Source organism: Pteropus medius, unplaced genomic scaffold, assembly GCF_902729225.1.
Source record: "Pteropus medius unplaced genomic scaffold, Ma_sr-lr_union100, whole genome shotgun sequence".
Taxonomy (NCBI): domain Eukaryota; kingdom Metazoa; phylum Chordata; class Mammalia; order Chiroptera; family Pteropodidae; genus Pteropus; species Pteropus medius.
The window spans coordinates 23,151,585-23,174,140 of record NW_024344240.1 but is presented as its reverse complement, the minus strand read 5'-3'; the positions used below and the strand labels follow the sequence as shown (position 1 = coordinate 23,174,140).

Below are 22,556 nucleotides of genomic sequence, written 5' to 3'. Positions count from 1 at the left end.
TGTCACTCTTAGTTGCCAGCTAAAGCCTTGGAACTGTCAATTCTGAGGTTATTCATTTATTCCTTTGTCTTGGTTTCTTAACATCTCTTATTCTTGGATGCAACATCTGTAAACACCACCCCATAGCAGAGGCCCCAATTTGCTGATTTCTAATGTTATAGAAGCAGGCTCAAAGTGGAGATAGAAAATTTATTTAAATGTTCAATTAATTCATCTATCCTTCCCTTATCTATTGAGCCTGCACCCATTTCCCATAGCTGGCTCCTCTCTACCCTTCTCTCAACTTTTGACTCTGGACTCTAAGGACCTCTTTTCCCCTTCTCGCTCTTCCTCCCTAAGGAATATAGCAGCCTCCTCTCCAAACAGGCCAGAGTCTTCATCATACCCCTGACACATCCTTGCTAATTCCTTGTCTTCATCCTCCTTCATCTCCATCTATCTAAGCCCTCTGCATCACATAAGTCCAAGTTCGAATCCCACCTCCACCACGAAGCCTTCCTCCTCAACTAGATTTTACTTCTTACTTTTACCAGGCACATAATCACGTTCTATGTGCCCTAAGAGCTCACCTCACGTTAGTTGTTTCAGACAATCAAATTCAATTAAACAAATATGAGATCAGGTGAGGGTTTTTAATGAAAGCATAATGCTAGGTTCTGGGTAACAGAATGGTAACTAAGACACAAAACAGACATGGTTCCTGCCCTCCCATGACAGACTCTTAAACAAGTATTAGCTTTACCCAGAGATAAGAGGGTTTCTGGATGCTGGGGAGAACATATCAAGGGGATATAATTTCTGATGTGCATATCTGTCTGTGCAAGGACACCATAGCTCTTGGAATACCAACTGGATGGAGTTCACAAGTCTTTGTTTCTCCTGCAGCTCACATACAGCATATAGTCAAATGTTTATTGGCTAGACCTGAACTCACAAAATGGCACCATAAGAGGCCATTATAGGGGGCAATTTAGCATCTTCCAGCACCGACTATATATATATTATTTTCATCTTCTCCTCTCTCCTTTTTATTTCAGGGTCTCCTTTCTTCTCTGTTCCTTGTCACATTTCCAGTCTTCCCTGGCCTAACCCTGGGCCAGCCTGGGCCCCAGGGCATTCTGGTCATTGCTCAGCTGTGTCCTCCTTTCCAGCATTAGTCTACAATAAAACCTTGTCTCTTCATCACTGTTTATTTCTTAGCTCATCCCACCTGGAGAGAAAGTACAGACCTAAGGTTTTCTACCCTGACTACCTATTAGAATCACTTGAAAAGCCGAGGCTTAATCCTCCCTCCCCTCAAATCTAATTGATTGACTTGAGGTGATGTCTTGGTGCAGATAGTTCTTATAGCTCCTCAGGTGATTCAAATATGCAGCCAGACCAAGAAGCATCGGGATAGACTAAGGATTTCTAAGCCTCCACTTTCTCAGATGAGAGTGATGGCCCCCAGAGATAACCATGGAACCTGGCAGGTGCTAACAGAATGGCATCGCTTGCACTAGGGGCAGGGTAAGGACAGCTGCATCATATCTCTAGCATCTCATCTCTGGAATGACTGTCACTAACAAAGTCAAAGCCAGCATCCTGGCTGGTAGAGGAAAACAGGGAGAAGAGAGATTTGTTAATAGAGGAATACTGAGAGCAAGGAGGCAGACTGCTCTATAAAATAAGAATCATGTGCTCTTGATGGGTTGGAGGGAAGATTAAAGGAGGTAACACCTGAAAAGTAGCTGGCACTGTATTAATTCTCAGTAAATTTCAGCTTTTACACTGACTTAGTGTTTTTATATTCAAACTATATGCACAAGAAGGAGCAGCAAATAAAATCACTTCCATTTCAAAGATTGGGAAATAGAAGTTTAGAGAATAACTTTCCTGCCTTTCCATCCCTGTCCCACCCCCATGAGACAGCTCACTGTGCAAGGCAACACACTTGCCCCTCATATTGTAGTGTAATGGCTAAGATGTGATTACTCAAGCTTGACTGCAAAAGCTATTCACTAGGAATCCCTGAACAAGGTAAGTAACCTCTCTGAACTTCAGTTTTCTCACCTATAAATGGAAACAATATAATGGTCCCTACCAGGGCCACTGTGAAGATTAAATAGGATAACATTTAAAAGCACATGCTTGGGCTATTATTATTATAGCTGCCATAGCACTTACTGCTCTGTCATGTAATAACATGATTTACTTGTCTCTCTTCTCCTTCCCTAACCCTCCAGGCCATTTACCTCTAGTTTGTAAACTCCTTATATTTTTTGATTAGTTTTTTTTAATTATATCACACCGATAAAGGAATATATATGAATGGTTTAAAGAATAACACCTGCGTATCCATCATTCCATTTAAGAGACATAATCAATTCTTTTGAGCCATCTGTGCCTCTCTACAATCACATCCCCATCTCTTTCTCCCAAAATAACCACCTTCCTGAACTGTTTCCTTGATTTTCTTTTTATCAAAAATAGATTAATCCCAGCAATATATTTCATCTCTGTATCCCCAGAATATTGAACTTTATAGGCATTCAATATATGTTGGATAAATGAATGACTGTTCTAGCAGAACTAGAACTGAGTTTTTTACTTTCTTAGCTGTTTAACCTTGGGCAACCTTCTCTAAACCTCAGTTTCCTCATCTGTAAAAAGAGAGGATAGGTTCCATGCTCTCTGGATTCCCTTCCAGCATAAGTCCACAATAAACCCAGAAGATGTTTTCTGGGGCTGGGACTTGGCATTCATAGAGACTATAACTATAGCAAGATGCTGGAGAACAATATCAGAGCATCCCAATTAGTGTGCCAGGGCCCACTAGTGGGCTTTGATGGGTAACAGATGTGCAAAGTATCAACCCCACGAGTTCCCAGGGTGCAGAACACTAAGATTGACTGCATCCAACCACAAATACCCTTACCCCCATATGTGATTTTATATATATATAAAACATGTTCCTGTCATTTTCTATGTGTGCCAATAGGAAAAAGGTTGAGAAGCACTAAATTAGATTATTAGCTTGATGTTGAGTGGGAGGCTGGATTTAGCCTACAAGTCCAGAACATTTGCGGGAATATTCTTTCCCCTTTTCCACTGAAAACAAAGATGCCACACTACAGAGATGCCGTATCAGTAATTTCTAGCCTACAGAGCCACCTGGAAAGAGATTGAGGATAGTAATATCTTAACGCAAGGAGAAAGGAAGCCTTGAAGAAAGGGATGGCTACCCTCTGGCAGGGGAATCCTCGTCCCCGGCTTTCCCTGCAGCTAAGGTGGAGAGGAGGAATGTGCCCATGAGAACAGAGCTGGAGGGCCGCTTCCAGGGCTCCCTGCAAGGAGACTCAGAACTCCCAGCAGGCAGCCCAGCGCAGCACAACACAGCGCAGCTGCTGCCCAGCCACAGCTGTTGGCAGGGAGTCTCCAGGTCTAAAATTAGCCTCCAGCTCTCCACCCAGGCAGTTCCACCACTCACTCTGGCAGACGGGGCCCTGCGGTGAGGTAATGACTGGGAGCCTGTCTGTCTCAGGACAACAAGGGGTTAGGGGAAGGCAGCACAGAGCAAAGTCCCACTTTCCCATCATGGTCAGCTGGAAACTGAGGAAACATGAAAAGCAAGAGCATCTGTGTGTACAGAACTTGACTTTTGCTTTGCTTCTGCTTTTCCTCCATGTCTATACCTATAAGGTACACCCGGCCCTATACTTACAGAACACCAAAAAAAGGAAAGCAAACTTTTATTGAGAGCTTAAGGTGTGCCAGGTTTTCAGTTTGCCACCACAATCTTGTAAGGTCAAGATCATTATTTCCATTATAAAGAACACCATGGGATGCTCATCAAATTAGTGGACCTAGGTCGGCGACCTTGCAAGACTCCAGAAGTGTCTACCCCTTCTTTTGGAGGGGAAGACTGCTTCCTGGAGGGGCACCTCTAGGGCAAGTTCCCTCCCTGAGGCAGAGCCTGAACCCCTGAGTCACTGACCCCCACCTCTTGTTTCCCAGCTTCTGATGGTCTGGTCAGGAAGCCTGTGGCTGGAGCTGCCAAAATAAGCAGCCAACCCAACAGCCAACCCCTGGGCTGAGCACACAGTGGTATTTATGTGATGGCTGCCCAGGAGGCCGGGAGGGGGTGGTGAGGCTCTGAGTGGAGGACTGGTCCATAATTCTGCAGTGCGGAGGAGAAGTAGGAGGGCTATGAGAAGGACGACCATAGTCAGTCACCAGGGCCTATGGAAATGCCCCTCAAAGTCACCGAGTCTCTCAAGCAAGGAAGGCGGCTACTTAAGTAACATAACACCCTTGGATGTGTTTGTGTCTTTCCACAATGTCAAGTTTATTAAAGTGGAAACTTCTCAGACAAACTAGTCAGGTATCCACACAGGTTAACACACAATACACAAAGAGGGGAAGGCACAGAGGCTTCTGTGTGTTAACACGACAGAGTGAAAGGATGAAAGTCCTTCGTCTGTCCAAAGCAAGCTCTGTTGACCAGTGGCGTGGATGGTCTCACATTGGTCCCAAGCCAGCGGCTACAACAAACAAGTCAGAGTCTTCAGCTCTCAGCATACCTTTATCCTTCCTGATGCTCTCAGGTCAAATTTTAACATCATCTGTTTGAGGTGTTCAGCTTATATGGTCCTTACAGGGTAGAATCGTTTTGCTTATCAGCTCCTGCAATCCTGGCTGACATTTCTATGGTTTTGGGTGTTCAGGTCACACCCTAAAGGCATTCCCATCATGTGACTTGGTTGTTTGCCAGCTAACATTACTGTCATGGTTCTCAACGCAGTCCATTTTGTAAAGTCCAAAAAGGTCCTCCACTCTTTATGCTCTATACAGTCTGTCCAGCCAAAAGTTTCCCTAAGGACCATTAGCCAGGGCTCATCCAGCCTCAGCCCCTCATTCACTGCTCCCACCCATGGAACCTGTCTTTCTATTCCAAGGTGAGTGGGAGAGGAGAGAATGTGAGAGGAGGAAGGTGGAGGATGGCAACTGTCTCAGGGATAAAAGCTGAACCCAGAGCCCAACTCCCATTCCTGACTGAGCGAGAAGGCAAGGTCACACAGCCGGGTGACTGGAGCCAGGATTTGAATCAGGTATCTTCTCTGAGTCTCCTTTTTCCAATCTTTCTCTATCCACTTCTGGCACAGAATTCTCAGTGCTGGTATAGATACCTTTCTTTGGGAATAATGTCAGAGCCACAGGGGACCTCAAGTACCAAGTAGCCAAGCCTTCCTATTTACAAATAAGAAAACTGAGGCCCAAAGGGCAGAACTAATTTGCTCAAAGTCACAGAGCCGGTTTGTATCAGAACCAAGTCTGGAACCCAGGTCCCCTGACTCCCAACCCAGGGTTCTTAGCCCTAACCATGTGCTTAAGAGAAAAAAAAATAAAAAGCCGTCTAAGTTCCTTTCTAGCTCAAAGACCCTATGTTTCTATTATACGGTTTCTACTTTCCTTCTCTGCTATGACATATCTCAATTGATCGTACAAGTCACCAGTAACTCTCCCTGCTCCTTGACTAAATATGCTGGTTTCTTCTTAGACTTTCTGGACCTTTCATCTGCACCTGACACTGTTTCTTTATCAAAATTCCTTAGAAGTATAATCCCCTCAAATATATTTCCCTAACTGTTCATTTTGTCTCCTTCACTGGCTAGTTGGAGGCGGCCCAAGTTCTCCCCAGGTGTATCCTCTTCTACTGCTATTGATTCCAAATCTTATCCCCCCACCCCAGCTTCAGCGATTCAAGGAACATCAGCTCACTGGTCTAGGGGAGGTCTCTGGGCAGGATAGGACAGTGACACCAACAAAATGCCCTCAGCAAGATTTAAGTTACTCAAGAGAGATTCTAGACTACACACAACGGCCTGCTGAGCTTCTGAACTACCCCATATCTCTTACATAGCACTGAGAGTCAACATGCTGGAGAGTGAGCCTCCCAACTCCTTCAGTAGGCTTAACAGGTATGTCTGTTCCAGCCTCCTCTTGCCTTAGTTTCTCCTCTACATAAAGGAGGTAGCAGGCTGTACCTTCTGTTTTCCTAGTGAACTTCAGGATGCATCATACTAGATGAGTGTCATTTCCCACCTCCATTGCTTCATATGCATCCATGGGCTGTAGCAGAGGGCACCTTCCCTGACAGGTGAAAAGGACCCATCTTCCTTCAGGAGAAGTAGCAACCTCTGATCCTAAAATGCTGCCTAAGTTGCTCCAAGTTCCCGAGAGAAAGTATCCATGTGAAAACAAGGTACTATTGTTCTCCCTCGCCTTCCACTACTTCTCTCACATGATTGGTACACAAAAAGCCTGCCAGCTAGAGAAAGTGTTCACTACCCTAGAACTTTCCAACCTTCTCAGAGTTATAAAGGAGAAGAAAAATATAGAAAAATCCTCTTTCTTGATGATTTTTTTCTTGGTTTTAGAAGAAACAACTTTGGGTATTTTCTGCCTCTCAGGCCTTCCAATTTCTGAATATACCAAGTATAGTCATTTTGAGCAAACCAAGTTATGTACAATATGTATTTATCTTGCTAAACTAACAGAAAACTACTTTAGATTTGTAAAGGATGCTTAAAATATTTCATAACTGTTTCCTTAAATATATTATAATATATTTCCATTTCCCAGAAATCGAACATCCCTAATTTTTGTGTCAACAAATGCCTTAGGCAGTTCGTGCCCATGTATTTTTCTCAAAGTGGTAAATACCAACTATCAATTTAATAGTTCTTGCTTCCATAACACAGGTGGTATTTGCTGAGAAATGTAATTAAAGCTTCACCATTGTAGAATATTCCTTATGTAAATATGTTTCCATTTTTTACGCATCAGAGCAAAGTTGAATTCTTACTCAATATGCTAAATGAAGCCTGAATATTATTTTTTTACCTCCTCTATGTAATCTGCCAAACATATTCTGAACACACTCTGCAATTTTTCTTCAATCTGTCACCCATTTCATCTTTAGCCCACAGAGAATTACCAGTAATGGACTTCCATTTGCTGACTAGGATTATGAAAATACCGGCTTGTATCTTTCTACAGAGATGAGAATAAGGGAACAGACAACAATTTTTTAAAATACATACCAAAGGATTTAATGATTCGTGTGTTCCAAGACTCTTTTGGTTTAAAATCAGTTTTGTCTATTCCTATCCTCCTGACCCTCCTCACTCAAGAAGGTGACAGAAGAAATCATAACTCCACTTCTATTTTGTTTTTAAAAGAAGCTCTAGACACAGAAGGACAACCATACGAAGACACGGATCATCTATATGCCAAGGAGAAAGGCCAAACCTGCCCGACACCTTGATCTTGGACTTTAGCCTCCAGAACTATGAGACAATAAATTTCTTGTTTAAGCCAACCCCTCCCCTCAAATAAAAAGAAGCGCTACACTTCTTTAGTAGAATGGGCTCTGTTCTGAGGGTGGAGAGTGAGAGGAACAAAGGGACTTGTTAGATGAAAAATGTCAAGTCTTGGCCTGCCCTTTGCAATATGAGAATTTGATATCAACAAGAACTTCTTTGCAAGTTACCAACTATCAGTATCAATACATGGTGTCACTGGAGAAAGTTCAGAAAACCCACAGATCATCCCCCAACAGCAGCTGAGTTAGGCACATGATCTACCTCTACCTAAGTGGCAATAACTTCAGTCAGTTCACTGCCCAAAAACGATAAAAAGACTTGAAAATGGGTTATATGCATGTCAGATTGCTTGGACAGGTAGGAAAAGAGGCCTCATGAAACTCAGACATTAAAAGGAAGTGTTCTTAGCAAACAGAAAAGGAATGAGCAATGGCACAACCATAAGTGTAGGGTGTGCTGTAAAGAGCACTGCCCAAGCATCAGGAGTTCTGAGCCCAGCACTGCTCTCTAGGCGGCTGCTTAAAATTCACAAGGCCTTAAATTCCACATAGGTAACACCAGGAAGTTGGGCAAACAGACATATTTTAATATATTTTAAGAGGCAACTCAAATCAATTTGTAGCGACTGCATGGGGAGCTATGTTGAGAAATATTGAGACTGCATCTGGGCTCAGCAGAAGAATTCCACATTCTATTGGAGATGTCTGACATTGGCCTAAATAAGAAACGCGGGTATTTTCTATCTTAGAATGTAAAAATCTCTGAGATCCATTCCCGTTCTAGAATACTTTGTGAAAGGCAGTGCCTAAAAACCAATCGAAGAGAGAAATGGCACTTTAAAGCTGATTAAATGATAATAAAGAATAATAGCAGCCAACATTTATTAAACATTATGTATCAAGAACTGTCCTTTATACATATTATTTCACTTAATTGTCACAACGAAAACCCAATGAGGTAGTTACTATTAATATTCTCATTTTACAGATAAGAAACTGGGGCATACTGAAGCTCAGTAATCTGCTAATTGAGGCACAGCTTACTAAGCTCTGGAGCTGGGGTTCAAACTCAGGTAGTCTGATTTCAGAGACTTGCTCTATGTTATGATGAAGGAAGAAAAGGAGGAGTAAAGACACTGGCAGATGGAGTGGAGGATACAACAGCAACCGCAGATACTAAGGCAGAAAAGATGGCTGTGCATATATGGAGGAAACGTGGGCATGGTGAAGTCTGTCCTGACTAAATTCTAAGTTAACTACCAAGCACTCCGTCAATGCTGTGGGGAGGGTGAAGCAGACTGCCATGACCAGATACTTTAGAACCATCGCTGGCTTCTCTAACAACCTACACGAGACAGACCCAGATGAAGTCGGAACAAAAGAAATTATCTAAAAGATAATAATATAAGAAAATATCAACTTGAGTTTGAGACCACTTAAGTGCAAGAAAACTTCCAAAAAGGATGAGGTCAGTTGGAACTGAAATAATTGAGGAAGGCTTCAGGAAAGAGATAGGACTGAATGAATGGGCAGCATTTTGAAAGGCAAGCAAAAGGAATAGCATGAGACTGGAGAGCAGCATTCAAGAATCTGAGGGAAGACCACCTAACATCTATCCCCTGCAACTAGAGTAAAGGAATGTAATTAGGAGGAAGTCCTCAAGTTAACCAAACTCTGAGAGCTTACCATGTGCAAGATGCTGGGCAAAACACTCAGGCAGAGTTCTTAACTAGGCATCCATGGATAGATGTCAGGGGCCTGTGAACCTCCCCAAAATAGCATGCAAAATATATGAGGGGAAAGCAATTTTCTGGTGAGAGGGTTCAGTTTCTTCATCAAATACTACAAGTGCATGCAAGCCACAAAGGTTAAAAAAAATCTCTGCTCCAGGGAGATAATGGGGCGGGGTGGGGGGGGGCAGGAATCCCAGGTCCAGCACTATAGAAATGCATAAGCTTGTGGGGAAAGAAAAACAGATATAAATAACTCTAATGCAAGGCAGACTTTGATAAGTGTACGAAGGGAGGTACGGAAAAATGCTGTGAGGGAAAGGGGAGAAGAGTTCATGCTAATTGGGCTATCAATAAGACATCCTCTCCCCAATCCTGGTTTCGGGATCCAAGTTTGTAAGGAAAAACGACCATTCTTCTCCCCAGGCACTTCTTTCTCAGGTACTCCCAGTAGAGTAGAGGCCGACTCTATTCCTGCCAGGAAGGTGAAGGAGGACATTGTTTTCAGGGTAATAGGAAGCAGCAGGAAGGAGATGTGCATCCTGAAAACAAGCAATGACCCTGTCTACATTCTTTTCCTCTTCTACCCAGCTCCCATTCTCTGAATTCTTAAAGTACTCATTATCCTGACACTGAGTGCTTAATCCTTAGTCATGTCCTTTATCCTTACTTCATCTATTTTAAGGAAGTCCCTTCTCAGAGAAGCCCCTTACTCTCCAAGCTAGTCTTTTCTCTCACCCCTCCATTCAGAAACTTTCTGCCATTACCATGTTTCACTTTCTTCCAAGAACTCATCACCATCTGATCATCACTTATCTATTTGTTTATGTGTTTATTATGTCTTTTCTTCATGAAATGTAAGCTCCATAAGAGTTGAGCCTTTAAATTTCTGGTTTCCTTCTATGTCCCTAATACCTACAACATTTCCTGGCACATATGAGTGCTCAAGAGCTATTTGTTGAAGGAATGAGTATCTCCTGTCCCTTTGTATTCTTCTGCAGGACCAGCACAGTATCCAAGTCCTAGAGAGGAAAGCGTAAGGAGAAATAAAAGCACTTTTTTTTCTCATGAGAACATTTTTGAGATGCTCAGAGCGCAAGACAACCCTTAATTAAATGATCGTGGAAGAGTGTAGCCAGAGAAACATGTGTGAAACCCAGAATTTTAGTATTCTGTTGCCTTCTACATCAACTCTACTGCCAAATTCTGTCACTTGTCACTTCTCTCTTTGACAGCTCTCAGCTTTCTTCTTTCACCCTTCTCATCTAGGCACTCATCGACCACACTTTAGGACTCTGCAACAATCACCTGGGTGGACTCTATCTCTAAGCCATCCTGCAAGCTTCCAACAGCTTAATCTACCTATAATCACAATTCCTAGGACGTAAAAGGTTTCCAGTAAATATCTGAAGAATTAAAGTATGAATCAGCAGATGGAAATAAAACATTGCCTTCCATCATACCAAATTCCTGCTTTAAAAAATTTATGTTGCTCCCTACCGAGTCCAAACTCAGCAGTCTGGTACTGCACACTCCACAGTTACGTCACAACCACCTTTCAACCCCGTCTCCTTCACACCATGTGAGCCTCAGAATTTGTATTCTCCAAACTTTTACTTAGCTTCAAGCCAAAGGACTTCCTTTTGGAAAACACAGCAAAATATAAGGCAATGCCGGATAAAATGACAAAACTTCTTTTTATTTACCCAGTTAACCTCACTAAAAGTGAGGAAAATCGCCAGGGGCCAAAAATTAAGATGTGAATGTCAGAACAGCGAGCAGATAGTTTGGGGCAACACAACTTTAGACAATAGATAAAATAAATTTGTTTTAAATTATTAAAAACAAAAATATAGTATTTTAAAAAGAATCCAATTTGCAATGAAGCCAAATAAAACTTACGGGTTTGAAAAATATAATCATTTAATCAAGTGAAAAAAATGGGGTAAATGTCTCTCTGTCAATCTCTCTCCCTAAATTTCCCATTCCTTTGTTCCTATGTAACAAATTGTTTCCCTGCCTTCTCTGCTGGAAGTTGCTTACCTGAGATGTGCTCCCTATCCTCCTGTCTCTTTCCTCAGGCCCTCAACTCAGCTAAAGTAAAAAAGAAAACTAAGGACTAAGAATACATATTAACACTTGTCCCTGGTTCATGAGGAAATTCCTCAATGTACTCCCTCCCCCTGCCAATCCTTGACACAGGTGGTGATGAGCAGTTAGGAGACCAACTGGTTGGTGAGGGAGGGTATGTGTGTGTGCACAAGGCTGCATGCATCCGTTTGAACCCTAAGTTGGCAGGCAGGGTGGAAAGGAGTAGATCAGAGGATTTGTAAGAAGATCTCAGCAGAGAGGTCTTTAATCTTTGTGGAAGCTTTTTGTATGGAGACCATTTTGTGAGGGATGACCTTGGAGACCAAGTAGCCAGAAGCACTGGGATAGCTGTGACCTCTCAGTTCGGGCAATTGTCTTGAAAGAACAGTGCCAGAATGTCAAAGATTGACTGTTCCCTTGGCCCCTTAGAGACACTGGAGAGGTTCCAAACCTACTCCTGAAAGAGGCACCCCATTAGGAAACTGAAACTCTGCAAAAAAAAAAGGGGCTTGCCCAAGGACCCTCCATAAGTCATGTACAAAGCTAGGATTGAAACTGAGACACCTGTCTAACGTTCCTGCCTTCAGTCCCAGAAATCCTCAGCGTGGCTTTGGGGGCATGCAGCAACAGATCAGTTAGCTTTTCCCAACTGCTGATTTTTTTGTGTCCTGGCACATCCACAAAACATCTCTCATTCTCAGCAAAATCCTTGCCTTCCAGCCTATTCCTCCCTGCCTCCCACCCCCATGCAAATATTCACCCGAAATCAGAAAGGAAGGCTGGAGGCAGCATTGAACATCATGGAGAAAAAAAGAGTGGTTAAAGAATGTGTATTTGGTGGCAGGTGCTGGCCGTGGATGGCCTGGAGACTGCTGAGGAACTGGACACAGCTGTGTCATGGACTGAGCAGTTGAAGGAGCACCAGCAAAAGGGCTAGCTGAGGAATGTATCTATCCACTCCTGCCTGCCCTGTCATTCTCTAATTCCTACCAGACTGTAAACTCTGAGGGGAAGAGATGGGAACCAACATTCACTGAGCTCCTTATATGTGCTAGGCTTATGTTAAATCTAATTGGCTACCTAATATGTGGTAGGCTCACTAAACTTTAATCATGAGGAAAGCTCTACAGAGAAGGCATTATAACCCCATTACCAAATGAAGCATTAGACTTGAAAAGGTAAGTATCTTATACAACTGATGAGTTATGAGAGCTTGGATTTGAACCCTGCCCTGTCTTCAAATTCCTTAATTTTTTTCGGGAACCATCAATGCTTTTGATCCCACTCAGTCCTCCATAAAAAAGTAAATGCTCCATAAACATTTTCAGTTTTAAAATGAATCATCTCTGAAGTGATTCAAGATTAGCAAAATAAGAAAAATTGAAAAATACACATCACTCAATGTCTTGGTCATTTATAAAATCCTTGATTCTGTTTGGAATATCATTTCTCTATTCCCACTCCCACCTTCCTTTCTCCTTTTCCCATCCTTAGGCCTCCTCCTAGGTCCTGATACCACAAAGCAGCAGTCTCCAACCTTTTGGGCACCAGGGACTGATGCACCTATGAGAATCTAATGCTTGATGATCTGCGGTGGAGCTGAGGTGGAGCTGAGGTGGTGATGCTAGCTCTAGGTAGAGGCTGCAAATACAGATAAAGCTTCACTGGCTTGCCCACCACTCACCTCCTGCTGTGCAGCCCGGTTCCTACCGGTCCATGACCCAGGCGTTAGGGACCCCTGCCATAAAGCACAATTCTACCTACTATGAAGCTGGATGCAAGCATAGACCCTGCTCTGCACCACAAGAACACAGTTTAAAAGGAATGGGCAGAGAAGGCAAATAACTTCTCTGCCAGGCCTGATTTCTCATCTGTTAGTAAACAGATGGATCTCTGATATTTGAGACTTTATGCATCCATAAGCCATGGGCTGGGCAGTGGTCACAAGTCTTCGTGCTCACGGTCTCCCCACAAGTCTGAGGGCATAGGAGACAACTTGATGTTCTTGGCCTTCTTGTTGTTTCATTAGTAATGTCAGGGATACCCCAAGCTTTATGAATTTTTCTTGTATTTATGTCATTGTTTAAAATGACAGTTGCTCAGGCCCCAATATCTGTCAGTAAACTCCAAGCTTTTTATATTCTTTTCATACATAAGGAGGTAGGAATTTATTTTTGAAGATCATTCAATTTTTCAATACCTTAATAAAGACACACACAAAAAGTGTACTTTTTCAACTTTCCTGTTTTTTTAATGGAGAATTCTTGGTAAGGTATTCCAGATTCCAGCATGTTTATCACTGCTTATTATAATTTTTTTCCCAATAATCTCTAGGTCAGAGTAGTGGGATTATAGGTGATTGTTAATTTCTTCTTCATGCTTTTATGTATACCGTAGCACTTTTATTGATTTATGCCTTGATTTGATCCAGAAAAAAATTTAAGTGGCTTGCAAGGACCATAGAATCTAAGATGGCATAAACTAGAAGTAGTTACGGGGGAAAAAAAGGAAAAATAAAGGTATTGGCATGAAATTGACACCAAAATTCAGATCATAAAATCTTTTGCACTTTTTTTCAGATGAACCAAAAATTAAATTCTTCAGTTTTCTAGTAATCAACACAAAAGGAGAAACCTGAGTGGTTTCACAGTTTATATGGCCAATAAAAAAAATTAAACAAATTGATTGCTCAAGAGAATCATAGCTATTTCTAATATTCTGGGAGGGCTCTCACATAGGACAATGTTTCTCAATCCCATCCTTGCAGCAGATCTAATGCAGAATTTCACAGGGCTGTATCTCATAGCATTTGGTCTTACTTGGCCACTTCCTAAGTTAATGTATCAGTTGTCTAGGGGTGCCTAAAGCACAAAAAATTTTACAGGGTTAACGTCCAGATACACAGCTGTCATCTGGTATAATGAACATGTAATTATTTTTATAATCATAAATATTTTTAAAGTAAATTACATTTTCGTACATAAAGTAAAAAAATAGGCTAAATTAATCTATGCTTATGGTAGTGACTGAAAGGAAGCACAAGGAGGGCTGTTGCGGTGCTGGTAGTGTTCTATTTTTTCATCAGGGTGCTTGTTATACAGGTCTGTTCAGTTTGTGGAAATTCTTCCAGCTGTACACTTATATGTGCATTTTTATGTACATACAAGATATTTCAATGAAAAGTTTTAAAACACACACACAACCAGGGACAAGAACAACTTGTAAACCTGATTTTCTTAAAAAAAAAAAAAAAAAGTTGGTTAGTAAAGAAATAAAAAAAGATTAGTATAAAAAAGTAAATACTAAAATATCACAAGGTGAAAAGAATATTCATTTTTGCTTGTCTCATGAATACTTCTAATATTGAACTCAGCAGTTGGTAGAAACTAAGAGTCTGTAAAAGTTGAAAGATCCATCTATAATGCTTTGCTCAGAATATATAACATTTAGCCCAATGTCCTTTGTATATACCATCTAAACTGTTCTCACCTCTTCCAGCAGTATTTTTTTACATCAGATAACATATAAATCTATTAATTGTGGATCGCAAGGTCAAAGGAGAATTATCTGAAAGCTCAAAATTTATGGTTGGCCTAGTTTAGACCTCATTATCCTTGGATATAAAGAAAAAGGCTCATGGAAAATAAAAGGGGAGATTTTGAGTCTGGTGGAACTTGGTAGAGAACTAGACAGTGAGCAGCCGACTCCAGGAACAGCCTCCAGGCCCCATTCCAAAGCAAACTCGGCTATGGTGGCTGCGCTGCTCTGCTCCATAAAGCTCAGCACTAGAGGGCAAGACCAGGCTCCATGGCCTGGAAAATTACTGCAGTGCAACTACCAGCCTCTCCTAAAGCCAGCACAGAAGTGGTTGCTTCAGAAGGCTTTTGCTGCAAAGTAGTTATAACCATGAACAACTCTCAGAACAAGGAGTGACAAGCGACCCAGTATCAGCCAGCAGGCAAATGGGGCCTCAACTCAGACTGAGGAGTCCTGGGTGGTAGGCAAGATAGAGAGGATGTCTGTGTTGCTGCAATTTTGCTGGCCAGGTCAGGACAGAGACTGAAGAGATGGGGCAAGAAGACACCAGGTCTAGGTAAGGTCTCCTATTGTCACACACTGTGTTAATAGTACACAGTGCTAGGTCCAAAGAACACATACATAACTTTAAAAAAAAAAAGCATTGATGGCTTAATTCTTATCTTTTGCATTTGTGTTTAAAGGCTATTGTTGATATGTGTTATGTATGGTACGAGGAACAATTCCTAGGTTCTATCCTTGGATCATTCACTGATTAAAAAAAAGTATCTGCCAGTGGAAACTAACCTATCGGATGCTCAGAAATTCAGAGCTTATCACCCATAACCAGAAGGTATTTATTTGAGTGCCTACTATGTGACCAGATTTGAATACTGATTGGAAGTTACATGCAGCACTTGGGTGACCAGAATGGTGGTGTAAAGAGAGGTAAGTAGGACACAGGAACAGGAGCCGGAGGTTCCATGGGAAAGAGGGCTAGCACAGCCAGGGCAGTGAGAGAGTCCCAGGCCATAAGGCACACATGAAGCAGTTGTGCTTCCTTTCTCCACTCGCCTCTGCTCTGAGTTTCAACTCTAAGCCACACCATCCCTTGCTCTGCCCACACATCTGTCTCATTTATTTCTCCCTCTCTCCTTGCCTGTGTCTCAGATTACTGTTCTGCCCTAAGTTACCTCTATTACTGGTTTGTATCCTTTCCAAATCGGGATGGCTGTTGTGACCCCAGGAGCAGAAGTGCTTGCCTAAATATCTGTAGGTGTGACTCCTCAGCGCACTCAAAGTCAATTAGAAATCACAAGAGCCAACCAGAGATGTGATATAGATTTAAGGTAGTGAAAGCCAATTAATCCCTGTGCCTGAGAACACTTGGGAGTTCAGCAGGTAAACCTGGAACTTAAATTTGAACATACCTGAACCAGCCTTGCAAGAGCTAGATAGCTGGCACACACTATCATTCAGCCCTGGCTCTGTGCCCAAACATGATCTCTTGGCTCTAGCACCAAGTTGGTCCCAGCGGATCAATTATAGAGCAAAGAACCTATATACCATTTTAGCTCAAACTTCTGCCCTGAGGCAGGACTTAGCTAATTTGATCTAAACAAATAGGTATAACTTGTTAAAACCTGCCAGAATGGAGTCTAACTTCCAATATAGTCTGTTCCCAGGGCTGCTTTTCAGCCAGTATGTACCTGTACAGCTTACCAGTTATTAAAATACTGAAATACATATGAACATGTTGGGATACAGTGACTACCCAGGCCCTCTGAATGCCCCACTACTACCCTGACCTGTTCATGAAGGAGAGCTTCATGACCCAGCAGCTAAAGGGCTAATGCCAGCCACAGCAAGGGACCCTGTTCAAGTACTAACCATTCCTACCAAAGTATTGCGTTACTGTTATCCTTGCCCATTCCATTCTACATGGCTACCCTATTATAAAACTTCCAGCTGGTTTCTCTTATGTATAAATGATATTCTTTAAGATTGTTATTCAAAGTCTTTCATAATACAGCACCATTGTATATTCGCCTTCATACCCTCTGCTGCACCAAACCCAGAGCTTCAACAATCCCAAATACTAACCTTACCCTGACTCTTGGTCTTTGTTTATGCTGCTCTTTCTGACTGGAGTAGCCTTTTCTTTCTGCATCCATTCAAATCTCCCCAACTCCTCAGATCTCCTGAAATGTCACCACTTCCATGAAATTAGTTGAAAATGCTGTGTTCCATTTCCAGAAGTATCACAGCAAAAATCTGAGTTCTACATTTTTAAAACTTAATGACTGCTTCATATTTTTACATATGCACCTGAACTCCCCTTCTAGAGAGCTGTCGAGAGGGCAGAAACTATTACCTACTTATTATATCTAAGTGACCTAGCACAATGCCTTGCTCAAGGTATGTGCTAAATAAATATTTGGTTAAATGAGTAAGTTAACAGCTCTAATTCTTTTGTCCAAGAGACTCGTTTTCTATCTGTTAATGATTTCGGTTGCTTTTCTCTGAAGTTACTCCAATTGTGGTTGTATCTTTTTTTACATATGGAGCCCAAATTGCACATCATCCATATCTTAAAATACTGGGTTATACCATGAAGATGGAGCAGAAAGCCAGCTCCCCTGTCATTACTTTACCACCCTGGAGTTTGTGACCAGATTGATGTACCAGTCACACAGGGACAGACAAATTAAAGGTTCTTGGTAATGAAGGCTGGCCTTACAGATGACAGGAAAGCTGGTGGTGGAGTGAGTTGGCAGGGAATGCTAGACAGAAGAGGCAGGGTGGCTTGTTGGGGAGCATAGCCAAGATGAGACTCTGGTTGCTGTGGTCAAGGCCATGGGTACCTTCCTGGGAGGGAAAGTTTTACTACCCTGGTTGCTGTCAATAGGCCAAGGTGTAGAGGAGGGAATGCTAGCAACTCCCTTCCTACCTCTCTATTTCCTAATTCCTCCTCCCTAGATCTCCTTTCAGAGGAATAGCTTTGTGCTGGGAGTAAGACCCATAAGGACAAGAAGACTTTGATGCAAGATGTCTGGGCCTCTTAAAAACAAAGAAGAATGGGAGACAAGGGGCCAGAAACCACAGCCACTGTCTAAAGCTCATTCCAAAAGAAAATCAAGGAAAGAGTGGAACACAATGAGACAGCCCAGCATGAAAAGCCACCCTGGGGAGAAGATGGGTTTCAGAGTTCTAGGAGGCAGAGGAGAGGAAACAAGTGATCCATCAGTGGCCAGGCTTGGAGTCTTGTTAAAAATGATGGTTAGGGAAACAGAAAGCCAGTTCTGGAATAGGAAGCTGGTAACATTTTTTTCTGGAGAAGGGTCAGTTTGGAAAGGAAACAAAGAATAAGGAAACTCAGTCAGAGAGTTAAGATATATCTAGAAGGGAAACCAAACAGACCCAAGAATTGATGGCTAAGGATGAGACAACCAACAAGAGACAAAACTAGGAGCCAAAGTGTGAGATTCTGATTATGGCAAACTGGTTCTGGTCTCTGAGGAGAAAGCAGACTTTAGGTTAAAAAAAAAAAAAAAGTATGTGTGTGAGGGCAGGGGGGAAAGAAAGGGAGGTCACTGATTTCAGGGTCACAAAGCAATTGCTTTCCTCTATATTTTTAAGCCGTGCAGAGAAGCCTACTGGCCACATTAATAAAATGGTGGCCACACTGAGAAGGGATGTCCCAAGGAGGAAAGATGGGAGACACCTCCTTCTCCAGGGCCTCCCACCTACACACAGTCCAACTGCATTCATCCATTTGGGACTATGAAGGCTATGGAAAGGTAGATTCCCTGTCTTTCAGAGGAAAGAATAAAGATCAGGGGAAGAAAGAACTAGCTTTGGGAGGGCAGATTTTGGTCATCAGAAGAACTCTCCTACTTAGAGCTGTGGAACTATTGCTAAGCAGAGTCTTCCTCATCATGTGCTGAGCTCTCCAGTCCCGGAAATGCTCCAGAAGGGGAGATCACATAATCTTCGTACCGACTGAAAGAAACCTTGGCGATCATTTGGTCCAACTTCTTCCTTCCACTAGAGAAACTGTCATTTTTCCCTCGACTCCTCAGTTAGTGGCAGAACCAGGATTGGAACTCCAGTCTCCAAACTCACAACCAGAATTATTTCAACTGCCACAGTGAGAGGTTCCACCATAAACATCTCTCTACCCTGAACCAGCTCAGTTACTGACCCTAATAATTCCCTCTCTTTAGCCAGAGGAAGCAAAGTACCACACCCAACTCTGGGCAGAGCATTTGACACATGGACGTGTCAGAGCATCTTCTCACCAGCAATTTCATCAGTCATTCTTTGCTTCCTGAAAGGGGGAAGTGAAGGCATGAGAGATGATGTCTAGGACTATGAATCTCTGCCTCTTGGGCTTGAGAAGGTAATCTGGTAGTTCTGGGAGTCTCTCCACTCCTTCCGATTATTACATGGCCCTTTATGGTCTCGGACACTTTCAGAGTTTTACCTTGTTAGTTCCATCAACACTAAATTGAAAATCACCTCGATAGCCATGCCTGTTAAAGTAAAAAGAGAGACCATTCCCTCCCCCATTCTCCTAGGAGGAAACTGAGGCACAGAAAAATTAAGTGGCTTTAGCAAAGTTAAAAAGAATTAAATGGTCCAATGTCCTGCACATTGTCTCCGTAAGCAGAGTCTAGGGAGTTTGGTAAATTCCCCAGGGTTCTCAAAGAGGGCTTCAGATAACTAGCTTCAGGGACGGCCAGGACAGGAGAGGGGACGGCTCAGTGAGGAGGTGGGGGACTATGGAGGAAGTGGAAGGAGCTGGGGTGGGGAGTGGCGTATGGGAGGAGGGGAAGAGAAGTGGCTCTAGGAGGTATTGTTAAAATAAAGAACCGCAGAAAACGCAGCAGGAGAGGAAATGGAGCGAGCCCTAGAAAAGGTAGTGAGCAAAGTTTGGGCCGCGCAGGCTGGAGCGCGCGGCCTGGGTGGAGACGGCCGAGGGCATCCCAGACACAAATCTCCAGTCCGCGCGTGCACCGCGCGTGTCTCTTCTAGGGGGCCTGCAAGCATGACGCCGCTGGAAGTGCCCCAAGTCTCACAGCATTTCCGCGGCGCGGGCGGGGAGCCTATCTCCCCGTTGCCCTCCGAGGGGAGAAACAAGCAGCCCCAATGATGCCCCGGCCCCATGTGGCCCGGTGGCCAGGCCCGGGCTCGGGAACTCGGCTCTTGGCCGCCGCACCCACTTGTCTCCCCGAGTAGGCAGAGGGGCCGCGCCGGGCACCTGGAGACGAAAACGAGCTGAAAATCGGGTCTGAGGATAAGAGACGGATCTCCCCAGCGCCGGAGCCACTGTGTAGTACCCCACTCCCACCTCCGCGTCCTCCCCTGCCCCCCTCCCGGTGATACTTACTCCGGTTCAGGGGGTTCCCGCCGACCTGGGCCGACGCCACCAGATAAAGAGTCCAGAGCCCCACCGACACCACGGCGATCGCCAGCAGCAGCCGGAAGCGCCGCCGCAGCCGCTTGACCGGCCGCAGGAGCAGCAGAAGCAGCGCGGCGCGGGGGCTCCCCATGGCGCTGCGCCCCGGCGGCCGCCACCAGCCCCGGCCCCCCGGCCGGGCCCAGCGCCCCTGGCGCACGGGGTCCCAGCCCCAGCCCAGCGTCTCAGGACTGCGCCGAGGCCGTCTCCCCCGGCCGCCCTCCAGCTGGGCGCCGGCTCATGCTCCGCGCCCGGGCCCCAGGTCTCTCCAGGAGCGGAGCCCGGATCCTCCTCCCCGACTGTCCTCCGCGCGCGGCTCTCCTCTCCACGCCTCTCCTCGTCGCAGGCGCGCTGCCTCCCTCCCTACCCGCTGGCTCTCTCGCACACACTGCCCACCCAGAGGTTCCCTAGGTGCGCGCCAACCCGCCTCTCCTCTCTCCCCCTCCGGCTCCGGCTTTCTCCCAGCCTCGGCTGCAACAGTGCACCCACCTGTCCAGGCCCCGCCCCCGAGGCACAGGTGAGCCCCGCCCCCGACGAGCCCTGGGAAGGGGCAAGAGGAGCCCTCTGACCTACCTGGGGCGGCAAATTAGGCCAGTAAACCCAGTAGCTTCAGCGGCCCCGGCGTCCCCCGCCCGCCCCCGCCCCCACACGCCCCGACAAGGGATGGAGGGACGGTTAGGGCGTAGGTGGGGGCGAGTTACCTTCTGGACTCTGAGGGAAACTGAGGCATTGCCCAGGCAGGCACCAGTAGGTGTTGCTCCCCAAGCAGAAGTGGAGGTTCATGATGGGGTGACATATGAAGTTTTGGTTTCAGGGCCTTTTGTGGCCTACACCGACCTCACTTACTATTTTAGGTAACAAGAGTAAACATGATGGTTGGAAGGCAATGGTCACTTAATTCAGCCATAGTTTCATCTTCCAGGTCTGATTCGAAGATACTTCCTTCTCAGCCTCAACCACACCTCCAGGAAACACTAGGAAGTTATATGGCCCCCAGGATGAAGCCCAATTGACTTTTCCCAGACTAGGATGAAATAGGTGTTGGGGAAAAGTCGATGTTAGAGGGTTCTGGAGAATTAAAAATCAAAAAAGAAACTCATTCTAGAGTTGAAAAGATCATCAAGGCATTCTGTAGTATTCCAGTTCCCTGCCTTCAGGCAGGTAAAACATCTGATTTAAAAGAGATAATTAAGGTCCAGAGGAGCAAGGTGAATTGCCTCAGGTCATACAGCAGGTGATAAAGCAATTTTATTTTCCATTTTTTCTCCTAGGGAAAATGGTCGAGAACCAACGGAAAAAGTGGAGAATAGAAAGCATTCTGGACATTTTAAAATTAAATGAATATCATGCAAATACTTTTCCAAGACGGACGTTCACAGAATCGAGTGCTATGTTTTCCCTTCTCTCTGCTATCACCTTAGTTGGATGTTCAATAGTTCAGTCCTCTCTAGTGGACTATTGTAACTTTAGCTCCCTACACTCCAGGCTCTTCCACCCCACCACAGCCATACTCTCCACTACCACCATATAGTCTTTAAATTTAAATTTAAATCTCTAACATGTTTATACACCTGGCTAGAAGTATTTAATGGCTTCCTAGTGCTTATTGACTAAAATGCAAACCGTAAATCTGAATCCAAGGCCTTCCAGAATCTTTTCCAACTTTGTGACCATCTGAAATCTGCTCTAGCTAAAATGAATTTATTCACTGCCCTTCAACACATTTTCTTTTTTAGTTGGTCAGGTTTGACTCTTTCTTCAAGGTCCATTTTGGGTTCTATGAAGCTTTGTTCGATGAGCCCACTTCTGAGCAACTCCACTATCCTTGGAGCTTTAGTTTTTACAGTGGGCCCCGCCCACTGATACATACAAACTCACTTTTTAAAATATTTATTTATTTATTTTTAATTCTTTAATGTCACCATATGTTTGACCCCTTTTACCCCATCTACCTCCCTCCTCCCCATCACCCTCTGGTAACCACTAGTCTATTGTCCATATCCATGAATCTCTGTTTATCCTGTTCGTTTGTTGCTTTTAGGTTTATATCCCACATATAAGTGATATCGTGTGGTTTTTCAACTTTTTCTGTTTGGCTTATTTCACTTAGCATGATTATCTTGAGGTCCATCCAGGTTGTCGCAAATGGCAGTATTTCATCTCTTCTTATGGCTGAGTAATATTCCATCGCATATATGTACCACAGCTTCTTTAGCCAATCATTTATCGTAGGACACTTTGGTTGCTTCCATGTCCTGGCCACCGTGAATAATGCTGCTATGAACATCGGTGTGCAAATATTTTTTCGGATATTAGTTTTCAAGTCTTTGGAAAACTAATATCCAACAGAAGGATTGCTGGATCATATGGTAGATCAATTCTCGGTTTTTTG

General features: G+C 43.9%; 1 protein-coding gene across 1 annotated transcript in view; it reads right to left on the bottom strand.

The window, feature by feature from the left end:
* B4GALNT3 (beta-1,4-N-acetyl-galactosaminyltransferase 3) overlaps positions 1-20,618 on the bottom strand; it is a 90,558-nt gene extending 69,940 nt beyond the window's left edge. The window contains exon 1 of the mRNA XM_039869179.1: positions 20,096-20,618. Within this exon, the coding sequence (XP_039725113.1) occupies positions 20,096-20,258 (163 nt within the window). The 5' untranslated portion in view covers positions 20,259-20,618. The remainder of the gene's footprint in view (positions 1-20,095) is intronic.
* Between the last annotated feature and the right edge of the window lie 1,938 nt (positions 20,619-22,556).